Here is a 21,880-nt window from a genome sequence, read left to right as displayed (position 1 = left end):
TGAGTCAAACATAGATTTTTTTAATAACAATAATAATATTAATTCAAATGTACTTTGTTGTTCACTTACACAATGACTATCAGTGGCAACAAAAATAAATTTAAAAGGCCGGACATTAATTTTAGTCTCCCCACCACAAAAAGCCACATCCCAGTTCTTTTCCCAAACATCACTCTATGGTGGTCGCACAACCAAGAAGAGGTAAAATAAAATAACCATAGCTTCCACAGATGTTTGTTAAAAATAAAGAGGTTTCTTTGAGCTTTCTTCTATTTCAAGTTGGCTGTCTTTTACTGCCTAGCAGGGGGGTGTCGGACTGTGGGGAGTCAAACTGTGGAGACTTTTGTTAGTGCCACACTACAAAGGCAGCACACTGTGAGCAAAAAGTGCCCCACAAAAGACTGAATTTACTTGTCCTTCCACTACAACATTTTAATGCTTCTTCTGGTTCACCAAGTCTAATTTTGCACAGGCTTCTGAACTTCATAAATTCTAACTCTATATTTTTAGCTCGGAGTTACTAGTGAGAAAAGAGCAGATTAGATGATGGCTGAAGCAGAGCAGAGAGGAAGCAACATTTAGTGTCTTGCATGGGTGTTCACACCCATTTATTTATTTTTTCACATTTTGTTATGTCTTAAACATTCTATGTATGTTCTTAGAATCTTATGAGATAGAACAGCAGAAAGGACAGCATAATTGTGTTGTCGAAGGGAAAGTACATAATTTTCAAAATAAAAAAAACAACCTGAAAGGTGTGACAGACATTTGTATTTAGAGTCTTAATCTGATATCACTGAATAAAATCCAGCCCAACTGCCTTAAAAAGTTCCTTAACTAGTAAGCAGAGAATACCTGTGTGTAATTTAATTATAAGAACTTACAAGATTTGAAAATGTTCAAAGGTAAGTAAATTTTTTTAACAAATAAGTTTGTATAAGACCAAATTATATTGCACAGCTCTTAAGGCGAAAATAAAATAAAATGAAAGATAATATAAATTATTAAATAATCTCTCATGTCCCTAGAAAAAAATAGTAATATGAGCTAACTTGTAACATTTTAAGGATTTTGAAATTGTAATGCAATTTACACAAGATTTTTCTATTTTCGCACCATCCTCTTTAGATGTATTTGGAGTTTAATTAATTCTCTGCTTACTGTTCATCCACCTCATAAAAACATAGCACTTTAAAGCGTTCACTGAAGAGAGGCACTGATGATAAAACTGCACTAATGGGACACCAGCAGAGTCAGAGGAAAGCCTTAAATGAAAGACATTTACTGTAAAAAAAAATTCTGCAGCAACCATTTTCTGCCTGGAGTGAATACCTCCAAATAAAATCTTTAGTAACACAGACTAATAATTCCAGCCCACTCTGTAGAGAGAATTTACCTCATTCCAATTCTCTCTCAATAAGTTTATGATAACTCATCATCACTTTCCTTTGATCAAATTAAAGCCTGAGTACTGCCACTCCGACGAGCGTTGGTTCAATTAGGGTTTTGAAGATAAATCTAAGCTGCAAACAGATTGGAACACAGCATTCAGTGGTAATTTATATGTTGATGAGCTGCTGATGTGACTGGAATTTGTTTTTCTGCTCAGGTCATCTGCACTGAAAAAAAAAGCAGTAAACAAGCACATTTGCTCATAAGTGTGTACAATCTCGCTGTAGCTGAAATCGGTAATTAAAGTGGACAGTTTTGATTATCTCCAAGCAGCAGTGAGAAGATAAACATTCCTTTTACAGGCAACATTATTTTATTTATTTAGCTAATACTATGCTATTTAAAAGACTCTGATCAGGGATATTAATGAGGATTTTTCATTCATATCTTTTCCATGGCATTAATCTACAGCAGAGCATCTGTGTGTGAGGAATGTACAACAGCCAAACTGGTGTTTCTTCAATGAAAGGTTTACTTTTGCATTTAAAAGGAAAAAATAAAAATAAAAAGTAAATTTCATAAGCCATACACACACCATTTTGACATAATTCTGCAACCATCTGTTATATAATCTAACAAAATAACTCAACACAAGCTCATTAAATAACTTATCTCACTTTCTTACATATGTTGAAGATAAATTAATAAATACAGCTTCCTTTCTTATTCCTAATAGACCACACAGGCTAAACTGCTTGTTCCTTTCTTTATGCACATTATCATTTTCTAGGGGATCCATTACACATCATAATAAACGTTTGCTTTGCTGTAACAAAATCAGCACTTAAATAAATTAGCAGCGTTAGACACATTTATAAAAATACTTTTTTTTTACTTACTCAAGACTTTGAGTTTCTTTATTCTTACTAAATGCAGCAATTTCATCCACAGTCTACAAACAAAGGAACATTCTGGACGTTTACGTATATCTCATAATGAGCACAGTTTAGAGTCAAAGTGCCTTAAAACCAGCATTTTTCTTATGGTGATATTAAAATCTGATTTGTTGATTTGCAGGTTTGGAAAATTTGAATATTATTGAAAGGTTATTTTGGATTAATATGTGGAACACAATTAAGTGTTAAAACTGTGTATGTGAATAATCTATCTAATGCATGAGTGTTATTTTTTGAATAGCGTTTCAATAACATTCCAATTTATTTGATGCACCTGTAGTCCTGTGACTTTTTTTCCAAACGTTTGTGCAATTTGTAATGTATATTGCTTTAAAAATAGGACTTTTTTTGTGTTTATGTTTTGTGTGTAGAGAACATAAACAAACCCATGTAAATTTGAGAAAATGAGAATATCATTGGGTTGTACTGCATTAATCAACAATAACAGTCTAACCCAAACAATAACAATATAATGACCGAATTACCCTCATAAGAATGTTCATTATCATAATTACATGACAGTGTTTAATGGAACATCCAAAACGCGTCTCTCCAGGTGTGTTCTGACAAAGTGCACAATCAGATGTCTAAGTGGTGTCTGCACAATAAATACAAATCTGTTTATTCCGAAAAATAATAAGCAAGCAGGGCATTTTTGTTCTAAAGAAGGAGTCCTCAAATCCCGGCGTGTCGGGGTCAAACCTGAACTGGACTATTTTACACTTCACATTGAGTCTCCGAAGCACAGTTTGAAATGTATGAAACTTTTATTCAATGCTTTCAGTGCTTTTTGGCATAGGGACATTTGAGAATGTTGCTGGTGCTCTAAAGGAAAGCATTCACTGTGGGCTCTGTTGAAGTGAGAGCTGACACTGGATATAGCTGAAACAAATAAACGAAAAAAAGTCATTTTTCTTTTCTAAGCAGTCAACAATTTACTTTAGAAAATATTTTTATTCAAAAGAATCGTGACTATATTTAAAATGCAATCATCTAACTTTAACCTTGACATAAACTTTGGATTCCTACATTGAAAACATATGTATAAATACAAGCTCAATACTTCCAATGCAACTATTGCCATAATGTTTTGCTGGCTTTTCAAAGGTCATGTTTTAAAATGATTAATAACGAGAAAAGAAAGCAGACTTGATACGCATGATGAACAACTGATGACTTGCAGATTGCCAAACAAAAACACTTTAAAACTATGAATCCCATCATTGATCTTTGTGAAATTTGGTCTATCATATGCTTCTCCTGTGTAGAGAAGTCATGGTCTTTAAGTGCATTAGTGTCGGACCTTACAAAACGTTTTATGTTTTATGCAACAGCAATTCAACAAGATTCTCTCTTTGTGACAAACAAAAGCCTCTGTCATCACCATATCATCAAATAAACCTAAAAGCCTAAAGCTTGTTGAAATAATGCTGGGGGAGGCAAAGGGCATGACATCAGGATCAGCTGACTTTTTAACGCGAGACAGGAAGGACGTTTTGATAAGCACAGAAATGGTTTTAAACGTTCAGTCAAGGGGTTTAAAATATCGGAATCTATATTTTTTCACCAACTAAACAGATGAGCATGTCCGGATTAAAGAAATGTTAAAGCACAGGGATTATGCGTTCAATTTATTAGAGTGTGTTTATGAAAGTGAGTTAGCCAACAGCCTTTTGAAAGGAAAAACAAAAATTAAAAAACAGTTTAGACTTGTGGCCAAATCTCATTTTGCTAAAGAAATAAATGCTTTTCTTTCCCAAACAAAGTAATTTAGTTGAAATGCTACATTAATTCTGTGCTTATGACTTTATCATAAGCACATTATTAAATATGTTTATATGCTTTTAACACCACTGTGTTATACATTCTGTTCTACTTAGTTTTGCTATTTGTTCGATAATTACCATTTTAAGCGATCTGTATTAAAGAGACAATAAATTAAACCAAGTTGTCAGAGAGTGAGATAAATCTTAGCTTTCTGCGGAGGCTTCAGCGTTTCACCCAGGAGGCTCCAACACACAGCTGAAGTGCTGCAGTAAGCTTTTTGTTTGTCTCTGAACCCAATCTGAGCACCGTCAGTGACGGCAGCAAACAAACCATTTTCTCCAGATCAGTTCAGCATTAATACAGGTGCAGGATTCCTACACAATTTCTATCTGAAAGGTTAATTCTTCTCCAGACTTGTATTTTCAAATTTCTTAAGAACAATTTTTCACATCTGAGTAAAAAGCTTCACTTCAAATTTACAGCTGTTGGTTGGATAGCAATATGCTTGCATTATTCCTGCATGCTTTAAAAATAATATAAAATGTAAAAAAAAAAAACACACACACACAACAAACAAACATATTACAAGGTTAAAGTCCTCTTCAAGAAAAAAAGGAATTGATTTTGCGAATTTGTAATTACGTTAAAATCAAACTCAACTTATGAATAAGGGCTAAGCTAACCTCTGTCACCTTTATGCAAAATATGTCACGATAAGAAATAGTCAGCAATTTAATTGCACTTTACAAAACTTAATTTTAAAAATGTTTTCCATTGACAAGTATTATTAGGTTTTTATGTTTTACAACCAGACGGTGCCATTAAAAGTACCAGTTGACTTTGCGGCAATTCCACCTAAGGCAGTATACAACCTGCCACTTTAGGTGGAATGGACTTTGAATATGTGCTCACTGATTTAAACGAAAAATAAAAAAACAACATGTTTTTTCTTAGAAAACAGAACATGAGAAAATTAATGGAAAAACAAATACTTTTCTAAAATATCCATACTTTTCAAAAATCCTTAGGAACCCTACATGATGGTTTTTGACAACAGGTCAGATGTAATTCCTTGTTTTATGTGTTCAAAATCATATAACCTTGTGTTTATCAGCCTTCCCCCCCTCTTTGGACCAATTAGTTTCATTACTTTGTCCTAATTAACAGTATGACATCATTTTACATACTATTCAATCAATTATATATGATTACAGCCAGGGATAAACAGTAAAAATGTGATTAAAGTATAAACCAAGAGTAGGAAAATAACAATGAATTTCAACAAATACAGATTAAATACAAAGCAAAGCAAAGTTTCAAGCTATCAACCCACCATCCTTACAGAGTTATCCAGAGAGGGCTTGTAATAAGAGTGGCAATTTTGGATGATTTATAAAACCTCAGATGTGGACCTTGTATACATATAGATAATATTGCTTCTACACTGAAAAATATGAAATATTTATCTAAAATGTATCCAAAACAATAGAAACAATTTACATTATTTTTTTTTCTTTTTTATATGAAACCACATATTTTAACCCACAATCTAGTAAACTAGACACCTCTTACCCCTTTGGCACAATAATCATATTAATAGCAAGTATCATAATATTGTTCAATTACGAGACATTTGAATAGGATTTGTCACTCACACATTCAGCGTAGGAACACAGTTTCTCTAGTCGTAACACGTATTTGTACTGTATGTTATAACAGCTTAAAAACATCAGATTTTTTTTCTCTTTTTTTAACATTGGTTGATATGTAAATAAACTGTCTTTCATCTTGATTCAATTAATTTAAACAAAACAGGTCTGTCTTTGCATGCCCTTGTTATTTACAAGATCACTTTGTCTGAGTTTGTTCTTGCCGGCTACAGTGGAGCGCAAATGTTAAGCAAACATCAGACAGCTTCTTCCCTCACAGCAGACAAATGCACATGGTGCAGAAAATACATGGAGACGGTAGTGGACAATATGTCACAGGAAACACTTTGAAGCACTTTTTGAAATTTCTTTTAAATTGAGTCATACATACTGCAGTTAACCAAACTAAAGTAAAAATGCATGTATTGTGCATCTGAACCAATGAACCAATACTGTGGGCGGTTTTTGTTGACGCTGACACAAGCAAAGGCCTCGTCTCTCGGAGGGGTTGTGTGGAATGCATTCATCTGCACATCTCTCCTGCTGCAACCCAGAAAGCAAGCGTTGGCACATGTAAATACATTCGCTTTAAAGGCATCCCCAGTTCTCCACAAAGCCAGTTTGCTCAGACATCTACAAAAACGTGTCCGATTATGAGACAGTTAAATCTTCAGGATGCATGACACAGGACCAGGCCTGAGTAGGAAGCAACTGACATAAAATCTGAATGTAAGAGAAGAGATTTGCTTTTTCGCTGAGAGTGAGCTGATAATAATTACACAACTCTGATTTACGTTCCCTCAATAGAAGCATCCTGAAAATGTCCTGATGTATTTACCAGACAGAAATTCAAGAGGTACTTACTGTCCGCTGAAAAATGCTAAAAGAAGATAACTTTTATTTTGAAAATCTTCATAAGCAAACTGGGTCAATTTTTTTCAACGTTATCTTTGTCGGTAAATTCAATTAACCCACAAAGAAACCCACACATTCTTTAGACACAACCAACAATAACACAATTTAAGCTGTAAGTCAAAGGGATTACAACTACAACCTATTAATTTATGTTCCACTCAACATCTGAAGAGGTCACCCGACAAAGCAAGAGAGAGAACAGCAGCTGATACACACAGATGTGATGACTGGAGGGGTCGTCACAAGACTGAAAACAAAACGTCCAAATTTCATATTGGTATATGATAAGGAATGGGCTGGTATGATGAAAAGCTGGAACAAAAAAACTATGGTTTAAAGTGGTAATGTGAAAGTTAGGGTTAGGGTTGTCTAATTATTCTTTTAGTTCTGATTTATTCAAGTGATTTCACGGTAATATCACATATTGTTATGCTATTGATTAATACAAACTACTGAACAATACATTTCTTTTACAACTGATGACATTTTTGATGGACTCATGCATTACATAAGTATTTACCCAGGGTTGCATGGTGTTGCAATTGTTACCCATATTGGAGGGGTCAGAATCACAGACTAAACTTGGCTTTGAAAACTCTCAATGTGTTAACTACTTGTAGTCAGATGTTTTTGTTTGTTTGTTTTCAGCTCCCAGTTGGAAAAAAACAAAAAGCATTTTCCCAAAGAAGAAAAATCTGACATTGTGTTGTCAAATACCCATCTGTGAACACAGCTTTTTGTGTTAGAGCAAATAAAACGTTAACAAATAAACTAGCAACTAGTATAATTAATAACAGAGCCTAACCAATGAGCAAATCCCAGAACATTTCCAAATTGCAACTACAGTATGTACCAACCTAGCCTTGACTCTCCCTCACTCTCAGCAAGATAGCAGTTTCTCCCCCCAAATAAGGAAATATATATCATGATTTTAGACGATATTCATGTCAGTGTTTTACTCTTGATTGTGAACATTTGCCTATGCTAGGTGTCAGTCATTTCTTACTGCTTTTTATGGAACTTGTGATAAAAGATATCATTTCAATGGATAAATGGAAAAAATGCATAACTTTAATTTGTCTTTTAAAATTAAAAAGGTTGTTCAACAAATTACCTTTTATAAGACTGAAACCGCCAGCTCAACTGTCAATTTGTACTCCACTGTAAATGTTAATGACTTTCATTCTAATTCCATTTAAAGCACTGTTTTAGATGAAACAGGTTACCGCCACCTACTGACATATTGTATCTGGAAAATGTCATGACTGGAATCCAGCTAAGCCTTTCAGAATGCATTTCTGAATGCCACATATTAGCAGAAAAGCTTTAAGGAGAGATCCTTCCCAATGATCCACCAGAGTGAGAGCTAAATACTGGAAATGTTCACAGTAAAAACGAGGCCTGGTCTCGCCACACCCCCTTCGTTCTCCCTGTCTCAAGTTATAGGCGTAGAGCTACAAAAGATTTGGTCCCAACTGCCTCAGGAATAATGTAGAAAATATACATTCAGACTTACTGGAAGAGTAGAAAATATGAAAACACACTGATGTGATGAAAGCTGAACAAAATAAACTAAGCTTTTGGAACAAAATGTTCTAGATTAACACTGTTTTAGAATGTCAACACTGTTCACACAATGCACTTTAATTAGACACTAATTGGATTTTATCACTGAAGACAAAATTTATGTGTCCTATAAATCCACTGCTATTCCTCACACACTTTATTTATAATCATGTGCTCACACTTTTGTGATTTGTGTTAGCAAATATATTTCGGTATGTGCCCTTTGTAGCTTGTCCCTTTGTAGTTCTTACAGGCACTCTGCTGCCATATTCCTGTCACCTCTCCTTCTCTAAGATACAGCAAAAACACACTCAGGCCCACTGAAGCGCACACACAGAATCTGTAATTAGTTGTCAGCCAAGTTACCTTAAGGCCACTAGCCCAATCTAAATGACAGAGAACCTCCAGGAAGAATTTCTGCTGTTACTGAAACACCTCCGAGTCAGAGCGGCCGTTTTCAATTCTCAACCAATAAAGACGGCGAGAAGATACGACATCCTGCCGGTCTCTAGTACACGCATCTCACTGTAAACATGTAAACACAAACACAGCTTGGTATTTTCACCAACCAGCCCTCCATGACGACGTCTCCTCGGGTTTTGACTCCAAACGGTGATCAAACGGTCCTGTTTGATCTACTTTTTCCAGATCATCACCTCTCCCTCACAGTGAGGAGGAACTCTGACTGTAGTTTCTGAGAGTCAGTCTTGTGTACCTAGGTGAGGGAGGAGAAGGGGGTGGGTGGTTGGGGACAGGAGGGACAAACAAACCAGTCTCTGAGATCTGGGAGCCACTGCTGGATCCCAAAGAGTCACGGAAGGGCGAAGGAGGAGTAAGAGCGATGAGCTCCTCTTCCAGCTCAACCCTCCTGAGTGGGGAGTCGGGGATGCAGGCGACTAGGCTTCCTCTTATGGGGGAGAGCGACGGGGATGTGTGGGGATGAGGCGGAGGCTGAAGGGGGTAAGGCGAGCGAGGGATGGAGTGAACTGGACAGCCGCCCCGGTTGCCCAGACTGGGCTCAATGTGGGGAAGGGGCTGGACGTCAGCATAGGTGGTGAGGGTCGGGGGCATCGGGATCTCCCGGGGTAGCAGGTAAGGATCAGGGGGATGAGTGGCGGGGGGAGTGTGTTTGTGCGTGTGCGTCGGCGAGGGGTAGAGCATCATGCTGTTGAGCTCAGTAATGTTGGCGGTGAAGCGGTTCACCACACAGCTGATCTGATCCATCAGCGAATTCTGGCGTGGCGGTGGACGGTTGTCAATGGCCACCAGACGCCCATCGCTCCCAGCCGCAACGGAGCCGCTGCTCGGAGGCCCGCAGCTGCTGCTGCTGCCGCCACTGCAGACGCTGCTAGAGTACTTAGAAATGCAGGCCACCTGGGACTCCTCCCCCAAACTGGCTCCTATCCTCTGGCTGACTGTACTGATCGGCGACGGCGTCTGCGGGCGATAGGTGATTGAGTAGTGCTCTTCTGCTTCTGAGAGCTCATAGAGAGTCTTGTCTGTGACGCAGTCAGGATGAGTGGGCAAGGAGGACATGGAAGGGAGGGAGGGCAGAGGTACATGTGGAGGCAAGTCGGATCCCCCAGAGTACCGCTCCTCAGAGGTTTTGGAGAAGGGCTTAATGACCGCTGTCTGATTGTTCTCTTTCTTCTTGATGTGGAAGGATAGCCGCTGCCACAGGTGGTTGCCTCGAGAACCGCTGCGCTCTGTCTGCGCCCAAGACACCGATTTACCATTTGAGCTGTGGAAAATTACAAAAACCAAGAAAAGGAAGAGGAAAAAGTGTTTAGCGCTTGGATCTAGATGAGCAAATTCAATATTCTGTTCATTAGCTTTCCAAGCCTATTTAATAATTGTGCAAAGTAATTGCAGATAATAAATAAAACATTCAGCGGGAGCTTTGTGTCAACCACATAAATCAGTTTCACTCTATATGCTGATAAATTTTATTACTTTTCTCTGCCTTCATTTTTTTATTTACAAGATCTCATGTTTTGTTTTGCTTTTAAATCGCCTTTGCTTCGCCTCATTTACAGAGATTTACATGTCGGTCAAAGGGTATACACACACTCCTCATTGGCATGGATTTCATGTTAATTTTGGACTTTTACTGATGCGTTTGAGTAATTGGAATGAGAAGATAGCTTGCAACTTGTTTGGATTTTAGAAATAATAATTTTCTTTGCAACTTTGAATAAAAAAACGTATCTATGTATTATACATAGACATAATACACATAGTTATATCAATTTTAATTTCCTGCCTTTCTAAATTTTCTTTTTACGTTTATTTGCCAGACCCTATGGGTCCTCCCTGTTTTACCTGAGTTCAAGAGATCTGTCCTTCGATGCTCCTCTGTCTTTTTGTCAGGTTAATTAGTGTGATTAATCTAAAAAGAAACTCCTGATTAAACCATCATGACTGGAGTAGAGATGGGAGAACTCAAATCCCCTTTGAATGAACATTCAGGACGGGGCTTATAGAGACGCAGGCTGCATACTGATCTAGACATTAGTCGATTTGCTGTGGCATCTGCAGCGTTTAGCTCAAAGTTGGACTTCAACGTCTGGTGAAGGTAAAGCAAGTTTTTTTTTCAGCTGTTCAAACATTTGGTATAAACATTGATCAAGCATGTCTTTTTCCTCCAGTCTGCTAAATTATTTTCTGTCTATGTCTGTTCTGCCTGCTCTGACAATGACAGCATCTCAAACACAACAGTTTCCAGCCCTTTTCTGAGAAGACAGACAGCCCTGCCAATTACCACCACCCACAGAGGACGATAGGACCAAAGGAGACGTGCAGGGGAAGAGGAAAGAGAGGAACATAGACATTTTTTTACAGGGGTGTGATTGAGATCTTGCTTGCCAAGCAGGGTGAGCTGGAGCAACCTGCTGACAAATGAAAACGTGTTCCAGTCTTTTCTCTAAGACAGGGGGTTATGCATCACTCCTTTTTGAGTCCTTTGATCGGTTCCCTGTCACTGTGGATGGCCTGAAGAGCGTGAAGTAAGAGGAATAATGTCCTCTTTTTCTTCCCATCACCTCAGCTCTTCATTTTCTTCACCATCCATCTTTTTCACTGTTTATATTCTCTTTTCACTCCTCTCCCTCTCAGTATGCTGTCTCTCCTTCTTTGTCGTGCCTCCATGAGGCAATTTTCCAAAGTTCACAATGGGGTCAGAAGAAAAGGCAAGCAGATTCAGGTGAATACAGGTAATCAATCTCTCACACAGCAGGAATGCTTTCTTAAGTGGGTCTATTATAGAGATGGCACCTTGGACTGTAACTCATGAGTACCACGGCATTAACCTGGGCAGAAAGGCTCTGGGTGGAAAACAGACTCTCACACATAGATATACCTGAGGGTCTCTCCAGTAGAGCCTCTACGCTTAAACAGGTTAACCAGACTGGAAGAGCGGCTAGCAGCTGAGGATGACTTCCCATCTCCCACATGCATCCGGACCACGGTGCTGGTGGTAAAGGCACTGCGCACATTACGCTCTGGCTTGGCCAGAATGATGTACACCTAAAATGGAACAGAGAAATGCATTCATAACTCTCTATGTCAGTTTAATGCCGTTTCTCGAATTGAAGCTGTTTTTTTGTTGTCATTTTCACGTAAATATTGAAGAGTCTCAAGTCTTACTTTCCAGAAGCAAAAACAAATTAGAAGGTTAAATGAACAAATTTTCTTTTCATTTTGTTAAGGTTAGTAATACTTAGCTAAAGTAATGCTAACCTGTTAAGTCTTTCCTGTCACAGTGACCATTCAAAACTACAGACACATTTACACATCAATAAGCAGATGGGTAAGCAACTTGAGGTTAGACCTGTGATGTTGTTGGCAGAGTATGGGATTTTACTCTGCCAACATTATACTCTGGTATTTCAGTACAGTTACTGAAACACCAGGAAGGTTTTTAATAAATATCTAATATCTTCCAGAAAACTGAAATGGGTCATAATTGGGTCTTGTGATGTGAAAATGATGGTGGTCAAGTTAACACAAAAACCGTTTACCGAGGAATCCATGACTGAACAACTTGGAGAGATTAAGCAGGAAATCTATAACAGAGCTCCCTCTCTATTATGCAACTGCAAAGCTTTTATATGCATGTTTACCAGTGGCAACAGTAACTGTGGGTGGCACAATTAAACCAAAAATGTATCCATTAAAATGGTAAAACGTTATTTTCATTTTAACCTTACCTTGGGTACAAACATGCAGCACAGAGCCACAGTGGCACTGAGGCTGACACTGAAGCACATGGTGATGATTTTATAGTTGGAGCCAAAGTAGATGGGAACAAACGCCAACCAGATGATGCAGGTGGTGTACATGGTAAAAGCAATGTACTTGGCCTCGTTGAAATTTGCTGGGACATTGCGGGTCTTTGAAAAGGAGAAAAAAAAAAAATCAAGAATCAGTAAAAATGTTGTAACTGTTTATGATCCGTTTTTTTTGCATTCTTTAATGCAGAAGTGTAATAGCCACTTATAGCTTTTGTCAACAAGCCTTAGAGCTGGAATGAATATTGATGCAAGCTGTTTGCCCAATATCTTGGTACTAAAGACAATGGGCTTTAAGACTTAATGAACATCTAGAAAACTCTTTATAGGAGAGAGAAGTTAATCAAGTGGCAATAAACCTAAAATACTTGTCACAGTAATGTATTCAGTTGTTCTGCCCGTGTCTATTTTCTTACAGAAAAAAATCAAACTATGCCCACATAAACAGCATAGTAAAAATAAGTGTATTCACTGCTGTTGATAAAGTTTTACACACCAAACTTTCAGAGTGCTTCACTTTCTGTTCACTTTTTATGTCTGACATAACATCATAACACAGGCGACTGGGAAGGGAATCTTTGATTAAAGTCTTTTACTGAAGATTTGGCAAATAGTGGAGAGTCTCCTTGACAGCCACCCACCATTTACATGCTGCTCTGGACTGTCACTTACATGCAAGTCAATGGGTCCATGAGGACACTGGTGTTCTCATGACAGTTAAGGGGATAAACTTAATATATGTGAACGTAAGTCTTACTGTAAAGCCAATTCAAATTCACAGACTTATGCAGAAAAATATGTCACTTGCACCATGCTCTGGTTTGGAGGAAAGCTATTGAAGCTGTAAAGGAAACAACATGGTCGAGTTACGTACTACAGAACTTCAAACTTATCAGTCTTTATGATCAACTTTTTGGGTATGTTTTAGTTTTCATGTTTGGGTTTTTTTCATCTGGTAGGATTAATATTCAGATAACACATTCCATAATTTTTCTACATTTCAGAAATATGAGTCAAGATCAAAGTAAACTTAAATGCAAACAGAAGACAGACAAAAAAAAAAAAAAACATTACAAAATTATCCTTTAAAAGGGATTTTGTTTTTCAGGTGACACTAAAAACTCAAAACGTTTTGTCAGCTTACGCCTCAAAATGGGAGTTAATTTATTCCAGAACCATGCTGCATATTCTACTGCATATGCTTACTGGTCTCAAAGAGAGAATGTATCTGGAAAGAATGCAATTATAATTAAAAATGTGTCCATCTGTGATTTATATATTGTTTATATGGTTTCTTCACAACACAGTTTGGTGCAAATAACACAGACTTTCAATAAGAAGTGTCCTATTTTCTACAAGAGCATGAGATCATATGATAGTATCCACTAGCAACACTAGTTCAGACTGTTGGCTGTTGTAACTTGTCAATGCATTCAATCTATAGACCAAAATATTCTTTTATTCTCAATATTTTGGGTCAACAAATAGTTCTGTGAGAGCAAAGTCTGCTGATGTACAAGTGTTGCCGACGTGCAACTTATTATTCGCCTCTGTGTTTATGTTTTGAAACAAACATAATAAAGCATCTGAATACCTTCAAATGAATAGTCACAACAGAATAGGTACCAATGATATTTTTGTTAATAAAATAAACAGACAGGAAACATCAAAGGCATACCTTAAAGGCATAAAAGGTACAGCTGAGGATCAGCAGGCCATTGTATCCCAGGGGGGCCACCACTCCGAGGTTAGTGGTGTTGCAAATAAGGTTGACCTGGCGGATGCTAGGGTAGTCGTTGATCACCTGGAGATAGTGAGAGGACAGAGACGGGACTAAGCTAAATCTGGGTTGTATCATACACACGTTCATTAAATCGTAAGATCCCTAGGTCTGTTTATTTAATCATGTTGCCGTGCTCTTAGTTCACACATCTGCAACCTGAAAACTTACATTCGGTGGCTCCATGAGGAAAAGAGCCACAATGATGCCCAACTGCAGCAGTATGAGGAGGAAGGCAATGATGAGCTGGGCGCAGGCTGACATGAAGCGAGGTTTCTTCGTACAGATCTTCTTTTTGCTCCCTGCCAGGATCCGAGCGATGCGGTTCGTCTGCAGTCGGATCCCAAACATCATTAATACATACATCACTTACTGTACAGGAGCTATTTTTAAACTATCTGCTTTCAGTATTTCTACACAACTGCCTCAGTTTCAATGGGAGGAGTGGTGGCTCTGTCCTATTTCTCACCTTGGTAACAAGTGCAGAGTAACTCATGGCAGGTGACAGACCGATTCCTAGTCGCTGGAGGTAGCAGTGGATCACGTGGGGCTTTGCAATGAGGGTGAAGGTGCACAGATATCCGAGACAAATCCCTGCTAGTATAATGTAGCACAGCTCCCGGCTGGAGGACTTCACAACAGGGGTGTCCCGAAAACTTAGATACAGTCAAACAAACATTAGATATGATGATGGAGCCATTAAAAAAAACCCTAAAACAATTAAAATATACAAAGATGGACAATAACAAAGTGAAAAAAAAAATTCGGGCACATTTTCAACTTTAGGTTTGAAATATTTCTTCATTTAAAAAATTCTTACTAGATAAAAACTGCAGTGACAAAGAAGGTAGCCATTAGTCCGAGGCAAGCAAATACCACAGCAGCTATGGGTTCTGGATCCCCCCATCGCAGGTACTCCACAGGGATCGGGTCGCAGCCTGGAAAGAAAGGGTGTGAAGATGGAATATAAAAGCAAACTTTAAATTGTTGTATGAATATGACAGAATTTCAAAGGTTTTTCTGTTTTAACATTTGGCTTAATATTTCTCGTCATGTAGATCAACTATTGCTTGACTTACAGGCAAAAAATATAATGAAGCAAAACCACCACTTTACATTACCCTGAACATAATTAAACTGATGGTGATTTTGCAATGCTGGAAAAAAAATGTTAGATGTTGCCAAAGTCTAACAAATATTTCTACAACTACAACTGTGTCATAAATATGACATTTATATAAGTTTGAATTAGTATAAAAAGAGTGGTAAACAACATAACTGAATGGTGCTGCTCTTTGTGACATACAAATATATCTTAGTAATAGAACCTTAATCTTCTCCTTACTCCTGAAAACTTATCATGCATTTTTCTTCCTCCATTTATTTCCTTATTCCTCCATAAATTATTCTGGCCTTTAAATATCCCCTAATGTCTCCCTTATCTCTCCACTTCCTCTTCCATCCCACCTTGTTACCTAATTCTTTTCCTCTCTATCGCTGTCTTCTCCATTTGTGATGAGATAAAGGTGCATTAATTAAAGAGACAGCTCTAATTATATTCCATCTTTATGCTGGTGGACTTTATCTGGGTACTTCTTGGCCACGAGCAGAAAACCAATTTTCTTTTCTTTGACTTTCAAGCTAGTCTTGCTTCTTCTTTCTAGAAATACAACCCAATTTCTACAGAGGCAGATAATTTTTGTTTTAGGTTCAGTGTTTTCAACATGGTCAACAATGTTCATAAAATCAATAAGGAAATTTGGACCCAGGTAATGAATATTAGAAGTTTTGCAAGCAAGGGAGTGATAACAAAAAAAAAAAAAATCAAGTAACAGTCTTCTGCAAAGCTGTAAATAAGCATAAGTTTCAATTTTATTTTAACATATGAGAATACAGCTCAAGCACACAAATAAAAATTAATGTATCTAAGTTTTGTAGAAGAAGAAGACAACATTTTATATGTGACAAAAAATATATAGCTCTGAATCCAAGGCTGAAAGTCCTACGACATGCCCTCACACCCCCTTTGGCCACCTTCTTATTTAATTTCCTGAGTTGCAGGAAATTGTGAACTGCTGTATTTTACCAAAAGCAGTCTACAAGGCTTAGCTTTGATTGGAGAGGACAAGTCTCACTTCATCTTTCTAAATTGTTATTTCTCTCCCTCAACTGTTGTATCAAAACCTATTGTCCACCTCTCTGTGGTTTCAAATGCATCTGACCTCTCTCTCTCTCGCACGCGGTTCATCCTCTACCTTGTCTCTTTGCTCTGCCTTTTGATTTCTGAGTCTTTTAGATTTATTTTCCATTGGTCTGAGTCTGAAGGATCAAAATGTGAGGAGTCGAAACTAGAAAACCGTGTGTTGGTTTGATTGAAGTGCCTCTGTTTACAGTCATGGGAAAAATAACATTTCCACCACTGTCAAGCCATTTATTTGAAAAAGTCCATCCTTGTTGCTTCCAGGATGTAAGAGCAATTAACTGTAAAAGCAGGCATTTTGACCTTTTGGTGATATGAAGCACATAGCTCCATAAACCCTCCTAGCAATCTGTATAGGGTTATAAGGCTACTTTCAACCTATCAAAGTAAATGATTCCATATTGAGAAACCATACTCACATAATAAAACATATAATAGCCTGTAGGATCTGAAATATTTCTTTTCAGATCCTACAGGCTTCAGCTACCATGTTGAATATTAAAGGTCAAGGGAGGACAATAATAAAAGACTACCCATCGTCTACAGGATGAACTCCTACCAACCTTGTCAACATCCCCCCAAAACAGTGGAGGAAATGTGACATAAAATAAATTGGCAAGTGCCATATTTCTCTTTCCTACTCTCAATTTTCAGCTCAGCATTGGTTCAGGATTTGAGTTTTAGGATGCTTCTTTTTGTGACAGTGATACTTCATTTGAATTTTCAGCAGGGCTTGATTCATGTTTTAATCATCAAGCTCAGTGAGGAACATTATAATGAGCAGCTGAGAGCACAACAAGACAATCCCAGTGCTTCCAATGCAATAAAGGTGGAGTAAAATTCGCTGGGACTGTAGTGTTTTTGAATTAAAAATTGAAAGCCTCTCTTAATACAAAATAATCAAAACACTCATGACAATGTCTGTGACAAGGAAAGCGGATGCGAGAGGCAGAGGTGAGTCAAAAAAGAAGGGTTGTCTATTGTGTAGTTGGTGCAGGACTTTTTAATTTACTGTAACAACACACTAGATGAGAGAACTCTCATCTCAGCGCAATTCTAATTTAAATTGCTTAATCTTTTCTGCACCCCCACATGCAGTCACCCCCATTGAACAAGGACTTCTGTGTTACAACATCTTAGTATCTTCAAGAACTGAGCAAATGCAGAAGCACAAACATACAGATGCTGACCTGTGAGGCCATCATTAGGCCAGGAGCCTAGATTACAGGCTTGACAGGTGTATTCATCAAACACAAACTCGTTTTCTTTGCACAGGGTGCACGTCCAGCAGCAGCTCACCTCACCCTTGCGGATCACCTGAAACAGAGACCAGAAGCATTTTATTTTTTTTTACTATTGAACAAGTCCCCGTTTAAATACAGGGATTGAGTTGGCAGGAAAGTTGTTTGTATTTGCTGACATTGCAGCTCGTATGCAGGGGCCTCAGTATATTTATGTAAAAATGAGCTTGTTGTCAAGTCAAGCAGAAAATATCATTTTCCTTTGAATGGGGGAATCTGGGAATAAAAATCACACATAGGAATAGGTAGAGCATGCAAGCATAGGCTTAGGGCAAAAGTGACTTAAACCATAGGCTTGCAGAGAATTATAAACCATTTGCTTAGTTGATCATAGATACAGAAATTTGCACATGATTCCATGAGACAGTTTTAAAATCAATTTTATGACCTAAGATGTAAGATTTTGTGATGCACATTGAAAATTACTTGTGCCTGCCTTTTAATATTGCCAGGGTATAGCAACCACTGCACACCATGCAAAATGAACACTTCATTTACAAAAATTGTTTGTCCCATTTAAATCTTAAAAAAAAACATTCAATGCATATCTCCCGTCTTACCTTAATTTGCCCTTTGTCACAGGGTTCACTGCAGACCGATTTAATGATGGCATCTTTCCTGGACCAAATTTCATCATCAGCTATCTTCAATCCGCTGTTGTCCCAACTACCAACATTGATGTAGTCATAGTAGTCCCTCCCCATCTTCTTGAAATTCATTATTTCATACCTATTTATAACAATAAAAATGTGCAGTCAACATAAGACACAAAGTTCCCACTGAGAGATCAAAGATCAAAGATCTCTTAGTGGGAAATGCCGGCATGTAGGTTTCTATAACCTACATGCTGTAGGTCATAGAAATTATGCTGGATATAAATCACCCAGCAACTTTGCCTACCTGCCAGGTGAGTCTCCATTTTCATCAAATAAAATTCCCTCTCCAGACACACCAGTGAAGTTGGTTTTCATCAGGAAGTCCAGCAGAGTAGCACCATCTATAGGTCGCATAGCATCACAAAGGCCCTATAGAAATGTTAGCCATTAGTCTTAAGTATTCAAATGAATTCAAAGTATTGCACAAAATAACCATGGTAGTATGTAATTATTCAACTTTATGGAACAATTTCCAAATAAACATAAACATATTCTAATATACTGTTTAATAAATGTGAAAAAGATCAACTTTATTGTCCCCAAGAGGTAACTTGTTTTACACCCAGCAAAGAACAAATGCAAAAAATTACAAATACAACTGACAGGAATACAGAAATCATGGCAACATAGGTTCCTACAATTTTTATTTAGACTTTTCAGGTCAAATTACAACGAGGCTGGCACAAACATAATGCCTACAAAACGAGGAAAAATGCTATGTTAGCCTAAGTCAAATAATAGAGCATTATTAACTGATTAGTTAAAAACAAAATCAGAGATGAGATCATTGATCTTACCAGAGGTCAATGATCTCCAAGATCAATTACCTTTTTCGTAAACATTCAAAGGACAACATTCAGATAGATGTCTCATTGTAGTTGGTTTGATTATGCATCTTCACCTATTTGTCCATAAAATTGAAGCATATTATAACTTGTTTAAAGTTATAAAGGCAGCATTGTAAAATTATCGACAATGCTGTTTGTAGTTGAACAGTTTAACTAAGGGGACCTGTTAAACTGTCCACTTAGGACAGTGGCAGACTGCTTTGCAAGTCTGTCACTGCCCTCCTTATGCATTGCTATGGCTTTGTGTTGAGGGAAATAAACATTTTATCTGTGACACTCAACCAGATTTCCTGTGACTTACTGGAGGTTTGTTGAAATTAAATCAACAGCCAGTGAGTGGTCACTTGTTAAAAATCCGCCTGCACATCTTCCCAGCAAAATAATTATTTATAAAAAGACATTATGAGTCTGGTAAACATGCTTCCTTCTACCCTATTGCTTTTCTGCTTTATGTTTAAATGATGTATTAAGTTAATGTAAACAACATTCCACCATAGCTATTCTATACATCTAATACTGTAACATGTTTAATTTTATAACAACACTGCCATTAAATTTTGAGCATAAGAAGTGCAGGTTATAGAGGCTACAGGAATCAATATTTTTAGGAAATGCAATTAGTAGCGATATAAGAAAGTGTGACAACAGCTCCCGTAACCATAAAGGGGAGAGTAGCACTTTCAGCTGTTTAATAAACATTATTGTAGTGAGGTGAGCAGAAGAAGTAACCTATGTCGACAGCAATTTACTAAATGAAGAACAGGAAACACAAAGTGCAGCTCTACTAACCTAAATCACAAGAAAAAGAAAACAGAAACAACCTTTGTCAATCATCACTTCTAAGCTTCTCCTAAGTAGGAAAGTGGACCAAACTCTGGTGGTGCACAAAGAAAAGACCACTTTTAGAATGATTACAGAAAAGATCCAGTTTAATTAGATGCAATTGGGGATTTTTAGCCTGTGTATGTAAAAAGATTGATGATATTAGTACAGTGAATGAAAGCCAAACACAAATTGGCAGGAAGAACACTCACTTATGGAGCTTAATCTGGTTGCACTTCACTCTTCACAGACATGGTTTACAATCTGAAAAGCTCTTCCTCATTGCATTGGGATACTTTCTGACTTTTTGTCATACATGCAGCATGACAAAAAAGTCAAACATGGGAGTAAAGTCTGCTGAAACATAGGAGCAGTCTCCAGAGAGACTTTTGCACGGTCTGTACAAGTCATGACTGATGAGTCCACGTTGCGCAACAATGCAAGGTAGAGAGGCAAAGGAGACACTGCTGGACTCTCTGCATGAACTAAATGTAGTCACACAGCCAAATTGGAATTTGAGAAAGAGCTTAGACAATGAAACACAATTATCTACCCACTCAGCTTTTTCTGTACTGCTGCCCTAGTCCCTGGTGTATTTTTTTTCGACTGGACCTACCTGATAGCCTGGGCATAGAGAACGTTGCATGTTATGCAGGCCGAATGCCATTGAGTAAATAGCATTAATGACAAATCCCATCTTGGTGTCCTGTGCGTAATGAGTCTGCAGGGAATCCTTTCCTGTAAAGGTGGACAGATAAATAGATAAATAAAGCGGAGGAGGACTGACAATCGTATTGATGAGTATGGTTGGGGAAAAAAACGAAATAATTTTATTCTAACATCAAAGGGCCCTTTCTCCTCTTCCTCATCAGTCACTCCCCACCTCCACATTGCATTTCTGCGTCTGTCTGTGTCCTGTTCTTTTGTAATTCCCGTCCCATTTCATTAGAATAAATAAGAACTGACTCCCTTTGATGCAGCTCTCAAGTACTGTCTAGCCTATGAATGTAGTGAATGAAACAGACAGAGAAAGGGATGGCATTGAATCAAAATATGAAAATCAATGGAGGGTTCATTCTCAAGATGAACCTAAAGGTTGTGTGCGTCCATGTGGTCTGTTTGTAGGTGTTTGTTCAGCCTGTCAAAAAGTTGCCCCTCACAGCTAATTTAAATGCAGGACAAAGGTAACCTGAGTTTTCATCAATTCATTTTTTTATGGATAAAAGTTATCCAGCCCAATCTGCATGAAAGTAATTATTCCCCTTGGGTGAAATTGACTCATGTTAACAGTACTTAATAAAGTTTCATTTCTCTTGCCACATCTATTCCTGAGTACTATCCAACCTGTAGAATCAAGAAATCACTTAAATAGAACATTTCTGACAACATAAAGTAGGAAAAAAGATCTTAACAAGCAGCACACATCATTCGCCAAAAAACTGAAGAGAAGCAGACATCTATTAGAAATAGACTAGAAATAGTTACAAAACCATATCCAAGGCTTTGAGACTCCACAGTAAATCAATATGAACCATTGGAGAAACTGTGGAACAGGGGTGGACCTGCTCCACCAGATGAAAGCTACTGGATGCTCACACATTTGCCAAAACATATCTTGACATTTCCTCAAATTATTTCATATCTGGCATCAACCGTGATTATTACACTTAAGGACATTTACATGGTTTAGCATTATTGAATGAATTCTGCTCTATACAAAAAAAGGGGAAGGTCTGACC

At 37.7% G+C, this 21,880-nt stretch overlaps 1 protein-coding gene across 2 annotated transcripts in view; it reads right to left on the bottom strand.

Annotated features, from left to right (window-relative positions):
* Nucleotides 1–21,880, bottom strand: part of grm5 (glutamate metabotropic receptor 5) — a 68,850-nt gene continuing 46,970 nt past the window's right edge. For both annotated transcript variants that reach the window (XM_023351520.1, XM_014470358.2), the window contains exons 8-18: nt 20,758–20,879; nt 18,716–18,840; nt 18,376–18,544; nt 17,705–17,831; nt 15,135–15,252; nt 14,784–14,970; nt 14,486–14,644; nt 14,213–14,338; nt 12,454–12,636; nt 11,604–11,770; nt 1–9,986 (exon numbers count right to left, since the gene is read on the bottom strand). In XM_023351520.1, coding sequence (XP_023207288.1) covers nt 8,909–9,986; nt 11,604–11,770; nt 12,454–12,636; nt 14,213–14,338; nt 14,486–14,644; nt 14,784–14,970; nt 15,135–15,252; nt 17,705–17,831; nt 18,376–18,544; nt 18,716–18,840; nt 20,758–20,879 — 2,561 coding nt within the window. In that variant the 3' untranslated portion in view covers nt 1–8,908. The remainder of the gene's footprint in view (nt 9,987–11,603; nt 11,771–12,453; nt 12,637–14,212; nt 14,339–14,485; nt 14,645–14,783; nt 14,971–15,134; nt 15,253–17,704; nt 17,832–18,375; nt 18,545–18,715; nt 18,841–20,757; nt 20,880–21,880) is intronic.

The sequence above is a fragment of the Xiphophorus maculatus genome, chromosome 18, assembly GCF_002775205.1.
Source record: "Xiphophorus maculatus strain JP 163 A chromosome 18, X_maculatus-5.0-male, whole genome shotgun sequence".
In the NCBI taxonomy this organism is placed as follows: Eukaryota; Metazoa; Chordata; class Actinopteri; order Cyprinodontiformes; family Poeciliidae; genus Xiphophorus; species Xiphophorus maculatus.
Note: the sequence above shows the minus strand (reverse complement) of the source record. Positions and strands in the feature narration are given on the sequence as shown.